Source organism: Rhinoraja longicauda, chromosome 1 (assembly GCF_053455715.1).
Source record: "Rhinoraja longicauda isolate Sanriku21f chromosome 1, sRhiLon1.1, whole genome shotgun sequence".
NCBI lineage: Eukaryota > Metazoa > Chordata > Chondrichthyes > Rajiformes > Arhynchobatidae > Rhinoraja > Rhinoraja longicauda.
The window spans coordinates 68828084-68852641 of record NC_135953.1 but is presented as its reverse complement, the minus strand read 5'-3'; the positions used below and the strand labels follow the sequence as shown (position 1 = coordinate 68852641).

The following is a 24558-nucleotide window of genomic DNA, read 5'->3' as shown; positions in this document are numbered from 1 at the left end:
GCCCCCATCTACACCCCTAGGATGGAAGTGGAGCTGCAGGTAATGGTGGTCTCGTGGCTGAAGTAAACTGTTTGATTCTGACCTCCGGTGCTGTAAATGTAGGGTTTGCACATTCTTCCTGTGACATGTGGGTTTTCCTCTGGTTTCCTCTCATATGCTAAAGATTTGCTGGTTGTTTGGATGATTGGCTGCTATAAATCACCACAGTGGGTGGTAAGAGAATCAGGTTTGTGTTAATTGAGGGAAAGGTTACAGGGAAATAAATGAGAATGGAAATGATGGGATTACATTGAGAACCGGCAGGGACTTGATGGCCATGTACGGTTTCGTGAGGCATACAATCAGAAAACAGGATGCTTGGAGACAAGATTTTGTGAAACAGGTGCTCTGCTTCCAATCTTGTTTATTAGTACTTTGCACAGGAGCCTTAGGCATGTGCCACTTCTATTCATTTTAGACAATTTTGAAGGCATCCTTTTCAAGGGAGACTTTTTATTTTGTTTAAATTCTACTCGTCGTGTTGGCTGGATTTAAAATTTCTCTACAATTTGGACACATATTAATATGGTTGATTTTTAGATAAAGACCAAGTGGTGGAATAACTCAGTGCGTCAGGCAGCATCTCTGGAGAACATGGATAGGCGACTTTTCAGGTTGGGACTTCTTCAGACTGATTGTAGTGGGGCGGAGAAAGTTTGAAGAGTGGAGGGGCAGGACAAATCCTGGCGAGTGATAGGTGGGGGGGGTTGATAGGCAAATGGTTTGACATAGGCCAGAGATGAAAAGACAAAAGGTGTTAATTATGAGGCCAGGGGACACAATGTAGGTGGAGGGAGAAGGTAAAGGGAGAAATGGGTGCAAGTCAAGGTGGGATACAGAGGAGGGGTAGGGAAACAGAATTGTGAACAATGGTTGCAAGTTGCTGTAGGATACAAGTGTATCACTTAAGACTTTTATATCACAAATTTCACCAAATTGCTTATAAACATTGAATTCCTCCTTTCAGACTGGCATCATCCATTATTTCTTCATTGAGGACTGGCAATATGTGAATGAATATCGACATTCAGTCAGTATTCGTAAAGTTTTCCCTGATCCCACTGGAACCAGAATGGCATTCATTGATGACAAGAGTGATGGGTTTGTCTATTGCCCAGTAAGTGCCATTCTTTTCAGTATCCTCGGACATCGTAGCATTGTGAACTTATTGTACTATTTTAATTATCCTCCTTATCTTTATATATTATAGACATTCTTTAAAGGGAATTGTGATGCCAATAGCATTTTATTAATAAAAATTAAGATATTCTTAATGTGATCATTTCACTAGTAAATATTCAGCTTAATGGCAACATCTCAGTTACCTAAATCTTGTATACTGAGGGACACTTGTTTTTATAGTGCAGCTTATTATAATTCTCAAACAAAGCATTCAAGATTCTAGATGTGTTTTTTTTTAATAAGTGGATTTGATTCTCATTAACCTTGTTCTTTTAAAGGTGAATGATAGTGTATATGAGATCCCGAATTTTCCAACAACTGTCAGAAGCATCCTCTGGGAACACTTCACAATGGATAAAGGAGTCTTTATTGCTTATGATGATGATAAAGTATATACCTATGTCTTTCACAAGGGCACAATTCAAGGTAATGTATTTGTGCATGAATAAAATACAAAGTTTTCATGCTGTACTCCCATTGCCATCCTTACTCTCAGGAATAAAATTTATCAGAAACATCAATAAGGGAAGTACAATAGCAACTGTAGTGTGTCCAATAAAACGTAATATTAATTCATACCTATTCTGCCTCCCTACTACAATGAATTATCAGCTAACTGGAAAAGTTGGTTTTGTTTCTTCTTTACGGTGCCTTGATGTGCCAACATTATGATTGCATACTATATGGGGCTTTCTTTCTAGATTTTCATTTAATTTTTGCATAATACCTTTACTGCAATTTTCTCACTGCTGTAGTTGAGGAATAAAGTCCTTGGTTGCTGACTTAAGAGTCAGGTACTTATGTTAATAGTAAAAAAAGCAGTTATATATTTTATTTCCAGTTTTGTGTCTGATTTGCTTTTCTATTGAATTTGGGGGAGAAGGTGGGGGGATATCTTTCTGTAACTTCGTCCAAAGCACAACAGAATAGCTTAACAACAAGTGCACATTTTCTGTGCCTATACTGCTTAATCCTTTTATTTATTTTGGATACATTCATCAAATCTCCTCTCAGTTTTCACACTTTTGAGAATATGACCTTAGTTGTTCCAGCGCTTCATCACAACTCAGTCTCATGATTTCTGATATGATCTTAAATTTGTTGAATTCCATTTGTACTTTGTCTGTAGTTGAGCATTATATTTTTTTCTGTTGAAAGGAGCCAGAAGTATAAAATCAGTATCAGTGGACAAATAAACAAAGTACCAAATAGCACAGAACAGCAAATGCTTGGGTTCATTTTAATGAAGTGCTTAAAGAAGGAAGGGAAATGGAGAAATGTATCAGCATAGGAAAAGAGAGGTCTGGAAATCTAAAGGCATGCTTAGCACTGAAACGAGAGTAGGAGAAAAGATGCCACTATTAGAGAAATGTAGAGTTCCTGGAGGTTATAAGAAGAGGAAAGCTGGAGTTATGGTAAGGAGTAAGAAACTCACAAGATTGAACATCAATGCTAGTTCTAGAGGAGAATTGTGCCTTTAAGAACCTTTGTGAGGTATAGTCAGTGTAAGAAACAAGGCAACTAGTTGTGTGGAGAAAGCTCCCATTAGTAATAACCAGATAACCCACTGGAATAATTTGATTGAGGGATTATTGCCAGAATAGCAGGAGAACTCCCTGCGCTGCCTCAAAAGAAACACTGTCTAATATTTAATATTTCTGAATGATGGCAATGTAAATAATGAAGCACTTGTAAGTTATTGCACTAAAATGTTTTTTTTAGACTTCCTTGCTCAAAGCCGTGGATTAGGACTTTAATCTGTAACTTTACAGTTTGGATGAGAGAATATGCTTGATACTGTGCTTAATAGGATTTGGTGTGAAAAATTGTGTGGAAAGCAGTGTTTTCGATCAGCTCTTAATTTCCATGGCCATGTGAGCAATATTGTTATAAAAGTGCACATTATAAGCAGCAGGTAGATAGTGGTAGATTTATGTACAGAAGTGGAGGCATGTTGTTTCTGTCATGGAAGAGTTTTAGGATTTAGAGCTCAATTCATGGTTGATATGAATGCTGAGACTAAGACTAGTCTGGTTCAATTTGAAATAGTGCTTATGAAAATAAATAGAATTCTTCACAAGTATGTGAAGTTTGTAGCAGAGATTGAAGGCATTGGCATCAGCCTTGATGGGAGGGGGGGGTGGGGGGAATTCTATTCACTCAACTGGATTGATAACATAGGTTATGAAGCAATTAAGGGAAGACACTGTCAGTTGTCAGCCTTAATTTGAAAGTTAGCCTCGTATCTATGCATAATGTTAGCAAGGGCAATGTACAAGTGATCAAAGGAAGAGGCCTAAGGATAGTTCCTTAAAGGGCACAGAAAATACAAAGGTGGGAAGATATGTTGTTGTTTGAGGTACTCTAGCAATGATTGATACATTATAATGGAACCAAATAAAAACTCTTCTACAAATGTGGTCATCTAATACGAGTTGTGAAGGATATTGTGGCGAACTGCATCAAAGTTGGTGTAGAGGCTGATGAACTTGGGGACAGATAGTGTATTGTCCTGATCATACGATGCCATTTATGCCAAGGCAGATACTGTCGACTTACACCTTTTGCCTCCACAGATGTTACTTGACCCTCTGAATCCTTCCATCCATCACACTATTTTTGTTCCAGATTCCAGTCTCTTTTGGCTTCAGGATAGACACTTGACATGAGAGGTTAATTATGCAAGTGTTCACTAGGTGCACTTGGTATTTGGGATCTACGTGTTCAAGGATTAAAGAGAGGAAATGGAGAGCTCTCACAATGCAAATCCAAAGTATCCTTTAGTGTCTTGACCGTTTTGATCTAATCATTCACTTTTATATGCTTTCAAACCAGACTGAGTGGTTTACCATTTAAAATGTTCCATAAACTAATTCTAGTAATTTCTCTGTTAATGATTTTGTGAAATCTTATGATAGCATTTGCTTAATTCACAGGGTCCAAGGTCATACTGGCTGGTGGCACTAAACTTCCATTTTCTCACAAGCCACTGTTGTTGTATAACGGGGAGTTAACCTGCCAGATGCAGAGTGGGAAAATCAACACTACTTTCTTAACCACGCACTCTTTCCTCAGTGGATTGAAGGATCTTGGAAGTAATGACCTTCAATCAGTTTTAACCCAGAGTTTAATGCTGAAAAGGTGGGATACGTTTCGTAAACAATAATAAAGACATGCCCGTGGAAATTAATTTAATGAAAAATTTAAACATTTCGAATTGTCACTTTTAATCAATGACAGAGTGATTTATAATGATGCTAATAGATTTTGAAATGAAGTTCCAGACTATTTTACTCATACTTTTGAGCACCACTGCCACAAAAGAAATTTAATTGACTTTGATAAGATGGTGACTGCTTTCTCTAAATCCGTCTAAGATAGAGAGACTCTCTGTGATGTTGGAGAGAGACTTCTAAATTGTTGACACAATGATGATGAAGGAGCAGCAATATTTTTGTGTAGTTTGGAGATACAGCACGGAAACAGGCTCTTCAGCACACTAAGTCTATGGCAACCAGCGATCACCCATAGACTAGTTCTATCCTACACACTAGGGACAATTTACAGAAGATAATTAACCTACAAATCTGCACGTCTTTGGAATGACAAAAACTGTGTGACTTAAGAGGAAACCTGCAGGTGGAAGTGTTCCCATATGTCTGTTGCCCTCATCGTTCTACTGAGAACATAGAACAGTACAGTACATGAACAGTCCCTTCGGCCCACAATGTCTGTGCCGAACACAATGCCATGGTGACTTGGTATGGTCATCAGGGCCTGGGGTAAGGTCAGAGATCGTGTACATGGATGAACCATAATCAAGTAAGTGGCTGGAGTGGCTTGATTGAGTGAGGAGAGTTAGAGGGTCACAGGACAGTGTTGGATTGTTTGGATTGGAAGATTATAAAGTTGAGAATGGAGAGTCTTGGGAGCTATAGTATTTGGGATATCAAAGGACTGGGTGGAGCTCAGAGCATTTGATTTGTTGGGGAGGTGGGGGGGGGGTGGTGTGAGTAAGGAGCACTGTCAGTGACATAGGGGTGAGGGACTTGAGGATTAAAATTAAGGATAAGATTGAGGTAAGATTCATAGAGTTGCAATTCATTGCTGTGCTATGGAGACCCAGTTGGTCCCCAGATAATCGATAATAAATGTTTCCAGGGCCATGCCTTCCTCCCTGGGAAATGTCGTAATTCAAGGCCTGAAAGCATACCTTGTACAATGATGTACAAAAACTGAATGTCTGAAATGGAGTCACACCTGGAAATAATTGTTAAAATGTTTTACTGCATGGTAATTATTATCTTTAATCTCATAGCACTGAGAAAACAAAAGCTCTGCACAATCTTATTTCTAGGCTAGCCTTTTGAGTCTTGAAATGACAAACAAGTTGCTTCCAAATGGGGACTCCAGTTTGCAACATAGTCTTAAATTGTTTCAACTATAAGTTCATCAGTCATAGAAGCAGAATTAGGCCATTATTCCCATGAAGTAATTCAATCGTGGCTGATCTATCTATCCCTCTCAACCCTATTCTCCCCATAACCTTTGACACCCTTACTAATCAAGAACTGGTCAATTTCCACTTTAAAAATACCCAATGCCTCCACGGAGGTCTGTAGCAACGAATTCCACAGATTCACTACTAAAGAAATTCCTCCTTAATTCTTTTCTAATGGAATGTCCTTTTATTCTGAGGCTGCGCTCTCTGGTCCTAGATACTCCCACTGGTGGAAACAACTTCTCCACATCTACTCTATCCAGGCCTTCACTAAGTTTCAATGAAGTCCCCCCTCATCCTTCTAAACTCCAGCGAGTACACACCCAGAGCCGTCAAACATCATACATTAATCCAATCATCCCCGGAATTATTCTCGTAAACCTCCTCTCGACCCTCTCCAACGGCAGCACATCCCTCCTCTGATATGGGGCACAAAACTACTCACAATAGTCCAAATGCGGTCTGACTAATGTCTTATGAAGCCTCAGCATTACATCCCTGTTTTTATATTCTAGTCGTCTTGAAATTAATGCTAACATTGCATTTGTTTTCTTTACTATTGATTCAACTTGCGAAATATCCTTTTGGGAATCCTGCACCAACACCTGCAAGTACTTATGCACCTTTGATTTCTGAATTCTCTCCCCATTTAGAAAATAGTCTATGACTTTATTCCTCCTACCAAAGTGCATGGCCGCATACTTTGCTATGTTATTGCTGCTCCACTGTCATTTCTGCCAGGGTCCCTCTCCAATCAATCTTAGTCAGTTCCTCCCTCATGCCCCTGTAGTTATCTTTACTCAACAGTATTACCGACACATCCGTTTTCATCTTCCACCTCTCAAACTGCAGGTGAAATGTTATCATATTATGGTCACTACCTCCTAGGAGATCCAATCAAATCCAGAATTGCCTTTTCCCTGTGAGGCTCAACTACAAGCTGCTATAAGAAGCCATCTAGTGGGCACTCTATAAATTCTTTACTTGGGATCCAGTACCAACCTGATTTTCCCAGGCATATTGAAATCCACCATGACCACTAACATCGTCTTTCTTGCATGCCAATTGTATCTCCTGACATAATTTGTATGCTGGCTACTGTTCAGAGACCTGTATATAAGTCCTATCAGGGGCCTTTTATCCTGACTGGAAGGAGGAAATTTTCATTAAGATTGTTTACAGATGACATTACTTTTTAGACTACCTTTGGGCCAGAGATTCTCAAATTAATTGTTGTCTTCCATTGTTATGCTGGCTCAATTTAACACACACTTCGATCTGAAATGTTCCTGATCTCAGGACCTTGGCTCTAAAAGTACACCGTGCATTTATCTATTTGGATCATGCTTGGCATTCGTATCATTCTGACTTCAGATTATTAATCTGTGTTCAAATTTTCTTTTATCCCATGCAGGTTTACTGAAGCGTGGGATGTGTGCAATATGCTTAATGATCCTGCAACATGGACGGAGCTAGCACGCGCTTGCCTCCACCACATGGAGGTGGATTTCGCAATACGTGTCTATCGAATGATTGGAAATGTAGGAATGGTCATTTCATTGGAGCAGATCAAGGTTGGTTCTAATGAGGTTGAATGAAAATATTGATTACGAATATTTATGTTCTTATTTGGAGTCATATTATTCATAATAAGAATATGATTATGGGAAAAGATTTTTATTTTAACATGTCTTCATTAAAGTTTATTTTTTAAAGCCTCAGTGATGCACAAAATAGATTATCTTGGAATGTTGTCAACAGCAATAGCTCAGTGAAGTGAAACGGAAAAATGTTAGAAGCAGGTCACGCAACATTAGTGGGGGCAAAAACAGATTTATCGTTTCAGGCCAAGGATCCTTCATTAGAACTGGAAAAGTGTGAAGGCAAGCTTAGTTTAAATTACAGAGATGGAGAGAGGCATATAGAATAGAGGGAATATTAATTAGAGTGAAACCAAAGCTGTTAAGTTAATAATTGCATTAAATAGGAGTTGGAGACCAAGGAGAAAACTGGAACAAATTGAAAAAAGATACAGCCACAGCTGTGGAAAGAGAAAAAGAACATGTTGTTCAATTAAAATTAAAACAAAACTGCCAATGCTGAAAAACTGAAATAAAAGCAGGGGACGCTTAAGCTGGTCAGGAAGCATTTGTGGAAAGAGATGCAGAGTTAACGTTTCAGGTCAACGATCCTTCATCAGTTCATATCGAATATTCCTTTTCAATTCTGCTCTAATGAGTGCTTTTAGCATTTTCTGTTTGTATTCTGGCAGTATTTAATATTAAATCCCAAAGACTGCAATTTGGAAAATGAGGAGCAGTTCCTTTACCTTGCATTAGACAAACCTGGAGCAATGTCAGAGCTTGAAGATGGAGAAATCAGAGTGGGTGTATGACAAACAACTAAAGAGATAGGTGACTGAAAGCTCAGGACAGCCCTTCCAAAGGGGTCATCCAGTCTCCATGGTTTCTCCAATATAGGAGAGACTATATTGTCAGCATTAAATACAATACAGTGATCTAGAAGAAGTTCTTCACTTGGAAGGATTGTCTGTGTCCCTAGGTTGTGGGAATGAAACAGTTAAAACAACCAACACATGCTGCATGCCCTGAGATTGCAGAGGACAGAAGGGAATTGATTGGTGCAGATGGAAGAGTAGACCAGGGAATCATAAGGGCCAAAGGAACCATGTCCTTTTTCTGGCAGAGAGGAGAGAATGGAAATGGAGGAGTCATTTCCTTTAAACTATGTTGGGAAAGATATGGTTAAGGAGAAAGGAAGAAATATTGAAGGCAGTGGTGTGGAAAGTCTCATAATTGGAGCAGATATGAAAAGAAAAAAGAAACTGGGAGATTGGAATGGAGTCTTACCTGAAAGCAGGGTGGTTGCTAGAGATGGGTCAGCAACTGATATCCATAGTAAGCCACCAGCTCCCACTTTAATCTTGACTGCACAATCTCCCAATCTACTTCCTGTAAAAGCTTCATTCTATTCTCATGATTTCTCTCTTTCCATCATATCTACCCTGATAATCCAACTTTCTGTAGGAGTGTTGATTAAGTTATCTTTTTTTCTTAACTGTGGCTTCTCTTCCTCCATAGTTGTCAAGGCTCTGAACTGTGTCCATTCTATTTCCCATACCTCTTCTTGCAGCAGAATAAGTAGAGGCCTATCTTTGTCCTCACCTTCCACTCAGGGCATAGCGGTAGAGTTGCCACCTGAGACCTGGGACTAGGAGTGCTGCCTGTACAGAGCTTTACGTTCTCGCTGTGACCGTGTTGGTTTTCTCCGGGTGCTCCGGTTTCCTCCCACATTCCAAAGACATGCAGGTTCATTGGCTTCTGTAAATTATCCCTAGTGTGCAGGATAGAACTAGTATATGGATGATTCTTGGTCGGCACGGACTCAGCGGGCCGAAGGGCATCTTTCCACGCTGTATCTCTAAATCAACTTATGGACATCTATCATAAAACCCATTTGTTATGGAACGATGGCTGGTAATTGTCACCTTGACAACTTGACATTCTTTCATAGATATTCCCTTTTTTCTCTGCACTCGTTTCTCTCTTTGCAACTTAAATATGCTTGTTTTCTAAAGCCAACTCTGCATCTCTCCTATTTGATGCTACCTAACTTTTTTTTAAATTCCAACATTTGCATGATTTTATATTGACTCAAAGTGAATTAAATTGGGCCGTTCATGTATATCTGGTGCACCTAATTTCTTTGAATAGGCCACTACCTTTCGATAAGATTCAATATACGTCCTCCCCAGGTTATGAAAGGATTCAGCTCCTGAGAACTGTTCATACCCAAACATTTCGTAAATCGAAAATTAGATTCAAACATGGGCGAACCTAGGGCATTGTGTATTTAAACTAGGGTGTTTATCTCAACCATTCAGATATTGTCACAAACTATGTTCTCATATAGCACGGTAGCGCAGCGGTAGAGTTGCTGCTTTACAGCGAATGCAGCGCCGGAGACTCAGGTTCGATCCTGACTACGGGTGCTGCACTGTAAGGAGTTTGTACGTTCTCCCCGTGACCTGCGTGGGTTTTCTCCGAGATCTTCGGTTTCCTCCCACACTCCAAAGACGTACAGGTATGTAGGTTAATTGGCTGGGTAAATGTTAAAAAAAGAAGAATGTTAAAAAAAAAAATTGTCCCTAGTGGGTGTAGGATAGTGTTAATGTACGGGGATCACTGGGCGGCACGGACTTGGAGGGCCGAAAAGGCCTATTTACGGCTGTATATATATGATATGATGATATGATATGATAAGATGCCTCCCACCTCACAGCAGCCATCAAATCCATCTGGCCACTCTCCCAAATGCTCCATCATGTGTATGGGCCGTATATAGGTATATGTAACCTGGGAGGTCTTTATCGTCTAGTAATTGATATCTGTATCTTTTTCTAATTTTATCACTCAAAGATGAATTTCTAATTGCAGTTAAATTTGACCATTATTTTGAAGTGCTGTGACAGAGTGAAAGAAAAGTAACTTTGCACTAATTATACCAGTTCAGTGCTTAATTTTGTGTTCTATACATCAGAGATATTCAGTTTTGTTCTATACATCTCAGAATGTTGAATGGAAGGAATCTCTTTACACTTGTATCAGTTTTTTTCACAAAATGGTGAATTATGTAGCCTGCTAATAGGACTTTGATAGTTAGAAAGAGTCAATGCTAATGGATTACCTGCGAGAGAAAGGCTTTTTCTAATGTCTGAGACAAATAAACAAAGAACTGCAAGTGCCAATGAATTAGAAACTAGGTGAGTATAGTAAGATATTCTTGCTTATTCCTCCCATTTCATGCATTTCTTCTCTTAAAACAAAAGATATCTTGATCAGGCAATAAACACTTCCAGCCCACGTCACTTGAGTGTCACATTCAGCTTATCTGATTTTCTACTCTAGGTCATGATTACAGTGGCAAATCTGATATTGAAGAGTTGGCTGTTAAATGGAAAACCACATGGAAATTGCATTCAGATATGTTTAGTAAAACATAATCACCAGACTTCATATCTGTATATATTTTTTATTATCTTCCTAGCTAATTTAGGAACAGATACCATCAGGGTAATTAGTTTTTTTTGCAAACTAAGTTAAGCAATGAGAAAAAGATTTTAAAAGTTAATAGGATACATTAACAAGTACTTTAACTGCTGTATCCCTTGCCAAAATTGGTTTCTGTTAGTGCCATATTATTAATCTTTTAGGGAATAGAAGACCACCATTTACTTGCTGGACATCTGGCCATGTTTGCAAATGAATTTAATCTGGCTCAGGATCTGTATCTGTCTTCTAGCTGTCCAATTGCTGCTCTGGAGGTACGTTTACTGTTTTTATAGAAACCCTCAATCTTTCAACCTGTTTAATTTTTTAAGGTGCTGATGCTTTTATTTCATATGTTTTATGTTTCTTAGGGTGTTTAAAATATTGGTTCAAACTTGCAGAAGATGACTCTCAATATTCGCATTTATTATAATGTTTAAGAATATACAAAATATTTAAAATGTAAAAATATCCAGTATTGACTGGCCATAATCTAACAATAAATGGCAAGAAGACAATGATAGAAGTCCTCCCTAGTTACGACAGGGATCCATTCCTGTGAACTGTTCGCGACACGTAGAATTCGCATGTCGGAAATGTGGCCACAAACCGAATCTCCCCACAGAAGATGCCTGCAGCCTTGCAGCATGCAACAAATTTAATTCTACTAGACCAAGCGGACCCGTTGGGCCCAAACCTCTCCTGCATTGGTGCAGCACCCTCTCCTCCCCCGCTCTCCCCTCCTCTCTCTCCCCTCTCCTCCTCCCCCCCTCCCTCCACCCCCTCCCTCTCTCCCCTTCCCTTCCCCCTCCCCCACTCCATCCCCCTCAACCCCCCCTTATCCTCCCTCCTCCCCCTCCCTCCCTCCCTAGGAGATAGATTTAAATTTTAAAAATATAACTCCGATTTCAATTAAACTTCTTCCATTGGCACCAAAGGAACGACAGTAAGGTGGGCCTAAAATTGTTGCGCTATCATGTACCGTTTTGACTGTAGTTCAGTATCAAACAAATAAACAAACAAGAGTTTTAGTATATAGATAATATATATTGTAATCTAAAGCACTCTGTGAATACCAGCTCATTCCAAAATAATTATTGTTATTTTTGAATCATGGTGCAGATATTTTTACATTTTACTTCTTGAGTGACACACTTTTCATTGCACAGATGCGGAGGGATTTGCAACATTGGGACAGTGCTTTGCAGTTAGCAAAACGATTGGCGCCGGATCAAATTCCATTTATCTCCAAAGAATATGCAATTCAGCTGGAATTCACGTAAGTATAACAATGGACAGAGGGTCAGTGGTCCTTTTACAGTAAAAACTATAATTAATTAATAATAATAATTTATTTGAAAAAGGGACAATGTACATTAATTGACATTCAAACAAATGTAAATGTACTCGAGTTAGCCGAGAGGCTAGTTCTCATCGACAGTCCCTTAGCCTGATGTTGTTAGGCATCCTAGAAAAGAAATACAATACAATATGTGCAATAGTTAAAAACATAGTACATTACCATACAAAACAATACAGTTAATTAAAATGAGCAGACAAAACCCAAATAGTAGATGTAAAAATACAGTGTGAGTACAGTCTTAATTTAAAGTTTACATGTTTAAGTTTTAAAAGTCACATTCAAGTTGGATAAAACTAGCATCAGTGTTGACATTGTTGGTTCTCAATAAGCCATTTCTTGACGTTACACTTAAATGAATAATATGATGGGGACTCTCTAACTGATTGTGGTACTGAATTCCATTGATGTGATGCTCTGAAGGAAAAGATAGCCTGGCTAAATGCAGTTTTCCTGAATGGGATAGTGCAGTCCCCCCGAGCTGCACGTTGAGTAGCTCGGTTTGCAGTAGATTTGAAGTTGATGAAACCAGACAGAGGAGGAGGAACTAAACCATGCAGAATCTTATAAACTAAGCAGACATTTTTCTATTTGATGAGATTTTCACAGCTAAGCAGATTATATTTCTTTAGAATGTGGCAATGATAAAAACTGAATGGCTTCTTGTCCAAAGTTTTAAGTGCTTGTTTATATAATGATTCCAGTGATTTTATGGCTGTAGGGTGTGTATTAGACCAACTTATCAGACAATAGGTGATGTGAGAGAGAACCATTGAGGAACTATTGGTTCCTATTTAATGCCGTGCTGGTATACAGTTTGTCATTGTACACCAAATGCTTTTTTTCCCCAGTAACTAGAATTTGCAGATTGTTTGCAATAAAAGTTATAGTTTTTCCACTTTTCTGCAAGTAGTTCATCCTGGTCAGCATGTGTTATGTATTAGCAGAAACAGTGTGAGCTGCTGACTGGGAACAAATTACTTGCATGGAGCAACCACTTTTCCACATCTGCTTTTTTTTTGCATGTAAATGCAGCTGTATTTTGCTTACAATTCTAATATTAAAATTTTCAATGCACATAAAATACATTGTTCGTGTGGGGGTGTTGAAAAAAAGTGTAAAAACTATCTCATTTTACCTACAACTACATGTTCTGTTATATATGAATAAAATTATAATGTGTCACAAATAGGCCCTTTTGCCCAACTTGCCCACACCAGCCAACCTGTCCCAGCTACACTAGTCCCACCTGCATGCGTTTGGACCATATCCCTCCAAACCTGTCCTATCCATGTACCTGTCTATCTGTTTCTTAAATGTTGGGTTAGTCCCTGCCTCAACTGGTAGCTTGTTCCATACACCCACCACCCTTTGTGTGAAAAAGTTACCCCTCAGATTCCTATTAAATCTTTTCCCCTTCACCTTAAACCTATGTCCTCTGGTCATCGGTTCACCGATTCACTGGCGGCGATACTCCAGCACCGTCTTTTGTAAATTAGCACCTGCAGTTTCTAGAAAGTGCTTTGTAACATTGATAATATTGTGGAGAACTAAAGGGTTGTGCAAGGGTTGTGTATTTATGATACCGAAGCAGTAGAAACAAGAACGGCAGATGCTGATTTATATGAAAATTAGGCACAAAGTGCTGGAGTAACTCAGCAAGTCGGGCACCATCTCTGGAGGCAAAGGATAGGTGATGTTTTGGGTCATAGTCATAGAGTGATACAGTGTAGAAACAGGCCCTTTGACCCAACTTGTCCACACCAGTCAACATGTCCCAGCTACACTAGTCCCACCTACCTGCGTTTGGTCCATATCCCTCCAAACCTGGCCTATCCATGCACCTGTCTAACTATTTCTTAAACGTTGGAATTGTCCCAGCATCAACTATTTCCTCTGGCAGCTTGTTCCATACACCCATCAACCTTTGTGTGAAAAGGTTGCCCCTCAGATTCCTATTAAATCTCTTCACCTTAAACCTATGTCCTCTGGTCCTTGATTCACCTACTCTGGGCAAGGGACTCTGTGCATCTACCCAATCTATTTCTCTCATGATTTCATACACCTCAATAAGATCACGCCTCATCCTCCTGTGCTCCAAGGAATAGAGTCCCAGCCTACTCAACCTCTTCCTATAGCTCAGAACCCTCTAGCCCTGGCAACATCCTTGTACATCTTCTCTGTACCCTTTCCAGCTTGATAACATATTTCCTATAACGGTGCGCAGAACTGAACACAATCGTCTCAATGAACAGCATCCTCTAATTGTTAAAATTATGCTTTTTGTCACATTGACGAATCTGTGTTTTTCAGGGGTGACTATGTGAATGCACTGGCACATTATGAGAAAGGCGTGACTGGAGATAATAAGGCAAGATATCAATTAATTTACCCTGCTTAACGGTAAACGCAAGAGCATTATGCTATTGCATAAATGGACTTTAACCACCTGGTATTATTTTCCTTCTATAATATGCAAATCAACAGAACAGATTTAACAAAGTCCCACATACAAGACTGGTGCACCTAGTTGTGGCATTAGAATTAAATGAGTTAATGACAACATGGATTAATGATATGGCTCAAGGTCAAAATGCAGAGAGTTATGGCAAATGGTTGTCACGCGCAAGCAGAGGGACTGAGGTGTGTAGATGCATAAATCTTTGAAAGCGTAAGGAAATGTCAAGAAAGCTGTTAGTAAAGAATTTGTTATCCTGACTTTCATAAGTAAAGTACATAAGCAGAAAAATCAATTTGAAAGTTTATAAAATGCTGGTTAGGTCCTACCTGGATTATTGTAATCAACTCTGGTCATATTATGTTTAAAAGTGCTTGAAGGTCATCAAGAGAGTGCTGAAGAGATTTACTGGAATGGTACCAGGGAGGAGAGATTTCAGCTGTCAGTTTAATATGGAGTAGCTGGGACTGTTCACCTTGGAGCAAAGAAAATTGAAGAGAATTATGACTGGTTTGAATGAGATAAAATGGGGATACTTGCTATTAGCAAATGGTTCAAGGACCAGGAAAATTTAAAGTTTTAGGCCTGATATACAGGAAAAACTGTGGAAGTCTTTATTCTGAAGGTGGACACAAAAAGCTGGAGTAACTCAGCGGGACAGGCAGCATCTCTGGAGAGAAGGAATGGGTGATGTTTCAGGTCAAGACCCTTCTTCATCTTCAATGATCTAAAAATGTAGAGGAAACTGTCAGTTATGGGTTTCAAAAGGAAATTGAGGAGGAATTTGAAGGAAAATAATTTGCCTGTCTGTGGGAAAAGAACAAGCAAATGGGAATGAATGGAACAATGTACTGGAAACCTCCCAGGGCTTGGCAGGCTGAACGACTTCCTTTGGAGCTGTATCAATTCCACAATTCTAAATGCTGAATATTCCCAGTCAATTTTCATTGATAATCATATTAAATATTCAAAGAATATCAATGTACTAATCATACATGATGGTACTGAAAAATTGAATGTGATTGTGCGAGCCATTTTGCATTTATTAGTTATTTTTGCTTATTAATATTTTTACCCTGTATCCTGCTGTAGTTTGGACACTATAGAGTTAATGCAATGCTTACGTAGGGGCTGGGCGGAGCTAATTGATAGACGAGAAGCTGGCCGTTACATCGCCATTATGCTGTATGCTTATCGCTGACCCGGTCGATGTAGCAGCCAGCTTCTCGTCTATCAATTAGCACCCAAGCTGCCACTTGCATAGACCGGGTCAGCGATAAGCATAACGACTCGAACAAATATAAATAACAGAGATCCTCCTTGACGTATGAACAGTTAGTCTTTATTTTGGCGGTGCAATAAACATATTGGCATATCTCTTGTCATCGACTGTTTATTGATTTGCTAGGTAAAATTCCATATCTTACCACAGTTTATGTGATCGATACGAACTGCCAGATCTAACTTCGGCGGAGTCTGTATTAATCTTCTTGTTAATAAGATCTTACAACCGATTACATCTTAGCTAATAAATCTTTTGGCGGAGCCTTTGGCTGAACCTCTGTCAGCACCTCCCGGCTCACACACACCCTGCCAGCACATACCCAAACTGCCAGCTCTCAAGCTCCGCCCAGCCCCTACGTAAGCATTGCATTAATATAGTGTCCAAACTACAGCAGGATACAAGGTAATAATATTAATAAGCAAAAATAACTAATAAATGCAATATGGCTCCTACAGTGATATTAGGATTACATTGACAGCTGGCTTTCCCCATCAATACCAGGGACTACACTGTCCAAGAAGTGCTTTTGAAGCGTCTGAATGTACAGTGTAATTAAAAGTCAATTTTTTCTGGTTATCTTAATCTGTTTTTGTTGTACAAAAATCCAGTAAATATTTTAGTGCTTTCTTATAATTTGCTATATTTACACCCACATAATTTAAACCAAAACAAAACATGATTAGTGAAAAGAAAATCAATTTGATTTCTTGATTAAGCAACTTGCCACTTTTCATTTAGTTTGCATATTTTAGTTTTGCCTCTTCCACATTTTCTTTCTCTTTTCAAAATGCATAGTAGGTGTTGATTGTCCCTTGAAGGTGATCATTATTGAATGTGCAGTCAAAATCAGCTCATAACTAAAGGGAATGAACTGCAGAGCATTTGAATGTTCTTGGGAATTAAGTAGGCATGTGGCAAATGATATTCAGTCCAGGAACCTGAAAGGTTGGGGCAAATTGAAGGAGATCCAATTAAATGGAAAGCAGACAATCGACATAAAAAATGAGAGACAATAAATGAGAGATCAACAATAAATTAAATGTATCCATCAATGCTCAGTGGTGGTGAATAATAACTTTACATTGGGCCAAATACTATATAGTCACAGTTCTGTAGTACATGTATTGCATCAATTGAGGAAATACTGTAAAGATCAATCGGAGTAATGAGGGAAACGAGAAACTGAATTATAGGTTTAACGGACAATGCGTAAGTAGACAGTGACTCACAGGAAAAGGCAAGGTTGAGTAGAGATGAGATATTTGTTCTTTGGATTCTAATAACCTGGATGATGTAGAGCATGACAAACTGTTTAACTATGTTCAGAATTATAGAACCAGAGGATGTAGAAAAATTATTTAACCTTGTCTGGTGGTAGAAGCAGAGATGGTCAAAGGGAAAACATTTTAAAACTAAGCCAGAGGTGGAATACTTCAGTAAAAGATTAATCAATGTATAGAAAAAAGCTCATGGTGGTCAAAAATGGTAGTGTAAATTCGTTCAAATAGTAATCTTAAAATAACCTGGTTATTTGTAACATTCAACCTGTGATTCGTCCTATTCTTTTTATCACAGAATCCCATGTTGTGGAATAATTGACATGAATAATTTCTCTGGTGTCCTCCCACATTCTAAAGACGTGCTGGTTTGTAGGTTAATTGGCTTCTGTACATTTTCCTTAATGTGTAGGACTGAACTAATGTAAGGGTGATTATGGTTGACGCAAACTTTGTGGGCAGAAAAACCTGTTTCCACGATGTGTCTTTTTAAAATTAATTGTAAATGTATTGATTGTATCTGTAAAAGTTTTTTTCTAAAAATACTTGCTTCCCCTCTGCAATCCTGCCAGCCTTGTCACTTTCTGTGATGTTTTCTGTGCAGTTCTTCCAAACTCAATCATTCTGCCCATCAACACATTTCTGCTTCATTGTATGCCTATCTAACAGACCTTCTCCATGCTAATTATTATTTACTGGTTTCTTCTTTTCTGCATAGTACCTCGACCATGACGAAAATTGTTCAGCTGGAATTGCAAGAATGTCAATACGCATGGGTGATATTCGACGTGGAGTCAACCAGGCCATCAGACACAACAGCAGAGTTTTGAAAAAAGACTGTGGTGCTCTTCTAGAGAGCATGAAGGTATGAAAAGATCTATTGACAAGTCAGTTCTTGTATAACTACAAGCATTAGCAAAATTGTCATTACACTCAAGTAGCTCAAAAGGACTTTTGGTATTCTTGATGTTGTGGTTTAGTTTATTGGCGTCCAGAGAAAACAATCCAAATCTATCCAAACTCTCCCTGTAGCTGATAGCCTCTAATCCAGGCAGCATTCTGGTAAAGACTCGACATCTTTCCTGTAATGGGGCGACCAGAACTGCACGCAATATTCCAAATGCGGCCTAACCAATGTCCGAAAGAGCTGCATTATGACTTCCCGACTCTTGTATTTAATGCCCTTTGCAATGAAGGCAGGCATATCACATGCCTTGTTTACCACCCTATCTACTTGTATTGCCACCTTTAGTGAGCTATGAACTTGGATTCCAAGATCCCTCTGCACGTCCGTGCTGTTAAGGGACTTGTATTCTGTAGAAACAAAGAGCTGTGGATGCTGGTTTATACCAAAGTGCTGGAGTGACTCGGCGGGTCAGGCAGCATCTCTGGAGAAAAAGGATGGTTGATGTTTCAGGTCATGAAACTTCTTCAGACCAGGATGTGCAGAGGGATCTTGGAATCCAAGTTCATAGCTCATATGATATTGCCTATCTTCATTGCTAAGGGCATTGAATACAAATGTCAGGAAGTCACGATGCAGCTTTTATATATATCTTTTATATACACCGATCAGCCAAAACATTATGACCACCTACCTAATATGCTGTTGGTCCTCCGTGTGCCACCAAAACCGCGCCAATCCGCGGAGGCATGGACTCTACTAGACCCCTGAAGGTGTCCTGTGGTATCTGGCACCAAAATATTGGCAGCAGATCCTTCAAGTCTTGTAAGTTGCGAGGTGGAGCTGCCGTGGATCGGACTTGTTGATCCAGCACATCCCACAGATGCTCAATCGGATTGAGATCTGGAGAATTTGGAGGCCAGGGCCACACCGTGAACACTTCATCATTTTCCTCAAACTATTCCCGAACAATGTAGGCAGTGTGGCAGGATGCATTATCTTGCTGAAAGAGGCCACTGCCATCAGGAAATACCATTGCCATGAAGGGGTGTACCTGGTCTGCAATGATGTTTAAGTAGGTGACACGTGTCAAATTGACGTCCATATGAATGGCCGGACCCAGGGTTTTCCAGCAGAACATTGCCCAGACTATCACTCTCCCTCCACCTGCTTGTCGTCTTCCCACAGTCGGTTTGGACCAGACGGATAGCCTTCGTTGCCCTCGCGCATCGATGAGCCTTGGACGCCCAACACCCTGTCGCCGGTTTGTCCCTCCTCAGACCACTGTACTCACCACTGCTGACCGGGAGCACCCCACAAGCCTTGCCGTTTCAGAGATGCTCTGACCCAGTCGTCTGGCCATAATAATTTGGCCCTTGTCAAAGTCGCTCAGGTCTTTACTCCTGCGCATTTCTCCTGCAACCAACACATCAACTTCAAGAACTGACTGTTCACTTGTTGCCACCCCTTGACAGGTGCCATTGTAACAAGATAACCAATGTTGTTCACTTCACCTGTCAGTGATCATAATGTTTTGGCTGATCGGTGTATATCACAAACAACTGAGGTCAAAGCATAGCTCCCTACCGAACACCACTGGTCACAAACCCCCAGCTCGACTGACTCCCTGCCACCCCTACCCTCTTCTATTGGTGAGCCATTTCTGAATCCAAACTACCAAATCACCATGCATCCAATGAATCTAAATCTTCAGGATCAGGCTACCATCAGGGACCTTATCGAATGCTATATGGTAGTCCATGTAGACAATACCCACTGTCCTACCTTTATTATTCTCCTATGCCACCTCTTCCAAAATCTCAATTAAGTCAGTAAGACATGCCCTGCCTCATGCAAAGCCAAGCTGATTGTCCCTGATCTGTCCATTCTCTTACAAATGTGAGTAACTTCTATCCCAAAGAATCCTCTACAATAGCTTCCCTGTCACGATGAATCACATAAACCAAGCCTATAATTTCCTGGATTTCTGTACTTAACAGGAAATTCCTGTCCTTGTGCACTATAGTTCCCTGTTAATAATGCAGATCTAAATGAAATTGTAATACTGATCGAATAGAAATCCAGAACCATCACTCTATAAGTGTTTTTTACAATATAACATTATTTCATTTTCTCGCAGCAATTCTCCGAGGCTGCTCAATTATATGAAAAAGGACAGTATTATGAGAAGGCTGCATCTGTTTACATCCGTTGTAAAAACTGGTAAGAAAATGATTACAGATATATTACAGTTCGCTTTAAAATAAGTGATGAATTACTAACTCAAACATGTCTTATAAAGGGGAAAATAAGCAGAAATGGAAATGCTAGGCAATTTCAGCCAGTCAAGCACATCTGAGGAAATGGAAACCAGTTCATGTTTTTTTATTCTTGCCTATTCTAATAAAATTACCTTTTTTATTCCATTTGGGGTTAGAGAATTAGGTCCTTTCAACCTGATTGTCAGAAAGGGAGATACTGAATCCAGTTTTGCACCCTGTATTTCATAACAGCAAAGAAGAACACAAGCTAACATGTATGATAATAGAGCATACTTTAGCTATGCTGGACTGAGGAGATATAGAATGTCATCTCCTGGCAAGATGGGAGGAGTCCTGAAGTTGCTGCTGTACATTCCCTTGTTCTTGACTAAAAAAAACAATCATTGTAAAAGCCTGGAATTTTATCACCTATGTTGTTGGGGATCTTTAACTTGATTAGTTCATGTTTCAGGAGAACCAGAGGAAAAAAAGTGAGCTATTATTGATTCGGTGAATTAGTGATCTGAACACTACAAAAACGTTTCCCAAAATGTTTGTTCTCAGTGACTTTACCTCCTATTGCTCAAAATAGCCCAACTGCAGCAATGATATCAATAGATGCTTGGCAAATTTTGTAAAATAGATGTAAAGAAAATGGCCTATAAATTGTTCTATGTCTCAAAAAGACCATAAACCAGAACTGAACACAGAGCCATTGTTTTAAAAAATATATATTTTATAAAGTTAGTGAAGGAACTTGATTAGTAGATAACAAGTACAAATTGCGGGGGGCGGTATGGTAGGAACGGTTGGAGTTTTAGTTGAGAAGGAAATTGGTGCTATTCGGAAGGGTGGTGGACACAAGCAGCTGCAGGGAGGTGTACTCTAGCAAATGGGTCAGGTCCAGTTGTCAGTTCCTGAAATTGACTGAGGTAAAAATACAATAGATTGTTTAAAAATATATTATCTTATTTCAATATTGACTTGAGTAACTTTGGTCTTGCATGTTTCTTCAGTGAAAACATTTACATTGGGTACAGATATTTCAATTTTTTTTTTATACAGGGCAAAGATTGGTGAGCTTCTGCCTCATGTAACATCTCCTAAGATACATCTGCAGTACGCAAAATCTAAAGAAGCTGATGGCAGGTACTGTCATGAACAACTGAAATATAATTGCAGTAGGTAAAAGATATATAGGAAAACATATAGACCTGCAAGTCCTTCAAGGCTGTTCTAGCTTTAGTCATATCAAAATTAATCGTTATCTCAGTTTGTCAGCCTGTAGTTCATATTTCTTGATAACCTTGCCTAAAATAAAAATATATTGATTAATTGAACATTTCAGTTAACTCAGCATCTGCATCCTGTTCAAGAAAGACAGTCCATATTTTAACTGTTCTTACAATGTAACTTGAGTGGCTTGTTCTCATGGAAAACATTGTTTCCTGTCATGTGGGATGGCAGAATATTGGAGGTGGGGAGACAATTTTGTTCATTTAACATCGGATCCCTCCATTAGTTTCAACATCTTGCTTGGCATTTACTTGACTCTTCATGGAGAATGCAATTTTAATCTAACATATTGGACATAATGATGTGATATTGCAGGTTCTACATTCCCAAATTATTCTGCTGGTTATCAGTTACATTGTAATGTGAGCAGTGAATCAAATGGAAGTCTGTTGATATCCAGGTTGTTCTTCTATTTCATGAATCAAGTTGGAAATACCATTTAAATATTTACATTGTACCTAATTACACTGCATAATGTCTGAAGCCAAAGCTATTGGATGCAAAATGTACTTCTAACTTAATTCACATATGTACCACTTATTTAAATTTAATTTGGGTTATTTACCTGAGGTTTGTAGTAATTTTGAACCTCAAAATTAGTGAGTTGATGTCCTGTGGTAAATTCATATTTCAAAAATATTCCCAAGCCTTCTCCATCACTTCCAGATTCAGAAGAGGCTAGTTAGGAGTTGCTCTATTAACCTGTAATCAAAAGGTGGGCTGGTTGTTAAAAACCTTTAAGGAACTCTGCACCTCCATTTCACCAAAATTTCTATTTTGCCATGTAATTTAATTTAGTTTATATATACAGCATGGAAACAGGCACTTGGACCCTCCGAGTCCATGCTGCCCATTGCTCATGGTACAGTGGCGCAGCTGTAGAATTGCTGCCTTACAGCGCTTGTAGCGCCGGAGACCCGGGTTCGATCCCGAATATGGGTGCTATTTGTACGGAGATGGTAAGTTCTCCCCGTGACCATGTGGGTTTTCTCTGAGATCTTCGGTTTCCTTCCACACTCCAAAGATGTACAGGTTTGTAGGTTAATTGGCTTGGGTTTGTATACTTGGTATAAGTGTAATTTGTCCCTCGTGTGTGAAGGCTTGTGTTAATGTGCAGGGATCGCTGGTCGGTGTGGCCTCGGTGGGCCAAAGGGCCTGTATCCACGCTGTATCTCTAAACTAAACTAAACCTATGCACTAGTTCTACGTTATACCACTTTCGCATCCTGCACACTAAGGGGGATTTACAGAAGCAAATTAACCTACAAAACTGTATGTCTTTGGAATGTGGGAGGAAACCAAAGCACCCGGATAAAACCCACGTGGTCATAGGGAGAACGTACAAACTCCACATAGACAGAACCCATGGTCAGGAGTGAACCCCGAGCTGAGGCAGCAAATCTACCACAGTGCCACTATGCCTCCCCATGTAGGTCATGTGTCCCCAGCTGCAACAAACTCTTTGGGTTAATGGAGAGAACAGCAGAATCCATACACTGGCAGGGCTATTTGTGGGTGAGGAGGAACAAAAGTGCCCTTACCTCTTCTCCTTCCCCACCCTTTATCACCACAATTCAACAAGCTTGTTCTGTAAACCCTCTTACTTGTCTACTTCTTGACGTCATGTGTAATGGTAATTATTGGATAGAATTGGTGATAAATACTTTTATATCCAGTCTTCATTGCTGAAACTGTTGTCTTTACTTGGTAATTTATAATTGAACTGCATTCTTGTACACTTTTAGATATAAAGAAGCTGCAACAGCTTATGAAAATGCAAAAGATTGGGACAATGTAATTCGAATTCATTTGGATCATCTCAGTAATCCAGAAGAAGCTGTTCGTATCATCCGAGAAACCCAGTCAATTGATGGAGCCAAAATGGTAGCCAGGTACGCAATCTGCTATATTCAACTAAAATTATTTACTTATGTACAAATCTAGGATAATTGTGCCCCAATAGATTTCAGAAATGAAACTGTTTACACTAGTTACTACTTACAACAATCATACAAGAATCTTACAAGAATCACTATGCATCTTGGTAGAAACAATATGGACTTTGAGGACACAGACTGGAGCTTCATTGCAAAGCTTTCCTAGCACCTTGATTAATTAATGGAATATAAATGTATTATCAGAGTTGCTATTCTCTAAGTTAGGAGGTTAGACTGCCCACCTCCTCGGTTAGGCATACTGTAAATGATCCCATAACATTGCACATGGTTTCCTGCTTTCTATGTCAACATTCTTCTTTGCACCTACATATGCAAGATTGATTAAGTAAACATCAGAATTAATTGATAAATTAATTAGTGGGGGGGAACCTGTGAATGCAAAAGATACTAATTAATCTTTGGTATTTCAATTGTTGACCAGTTGCTATAATCAAGACTTAATAACACTAAAACTTTGAGCCGACATTAAGAAAAACTTAAGCTTCCTTAAGTTAGTGTTATAACAATAAAGAGGATTTTTGTTTAGGTTTTTCCTGCACCTTGGTGACTATGGCTCTGCCATTCAATTCCTGGTGATGTCCAAGTGTAATGATGAAGCCTTCCGACTCGCACAGCAACACAATCAAATGGAAATTTATGCTGACATCATTGGTAAGCCTACATGTGGGAGAGAAGGAACTGCATTGAAACCAGACAAAGCACAAACTTGGCACAGGTGTTTGTAGCAGCTTACCGTAATAGTTTCAGCAAAACATTGTTTCTTGAACAATGTAAAACCCAGTGGCCATATTGAATAAGAGTTGTCTAGAACAAATAAATGTATGGAAACAAAGAATAATTACAGTACAGAAGGTGGTTATTTGGCTTTTGACCCCGTGCCATTTCTTTGAGGCAGCAATGCAGTTAGTCCCATTCCATACACTTTCAATTTAGCCTTGCAGTATTTTTTTTCTTTCTGTATTCTGTAT

The 24558-nt window shown here is 39.2% G+C and overlaps 1 protein-coding gene across 3 annotated transcripts in view; it reads left to right on the top strand.

The window, feature by feature from the left end:
* Positions 1–24558, top strand: part of wdr19 (WD repeat domain 19) — an 85962-nt gene that overhangs the window by 36827 nt on the left and 24577 nt on the right. For all 3 annotated transcript variants that reach the window (XM_078399846.1, XM_078399836.1, XM_078399854.1), the window contains exons 15-26: positions 1007–1156; positions 1500–1647; positions 4158–4362; positions 7137–7296; positions 10956–11066; positions 11961–12070; positions 14465–14522; positions 17890–18036; positions 20216–20298; positions 21402–21485; positions 23378–23524; positions 24117–24241. In XM_078399846.1, the coding sequence (XP_078255972.1) occupies positions 1007–1156; positions 1500–1647; positions 4158–4362; positions 7137–7296; positions 10956–11066; positions 11961–12070; positions 14465–14522; positions 17890–18036; positions 20216–20298; positions 21402–21485; positions 23378–23524; positions 24117–24241 (1528 nt within the window). The remainder of the gene's footprint in view (positions 1–1006; positions 1157–1499; positions 1648–4157; positions 4363–7136; positions 7297–10955; positions 11067–11960; positions 12071–14464; positions 14523–17889; positions 18037–20215; positions 20299–21401; positions 21486–23377; positions 23525–24116; positions 24242–24558) is intronic.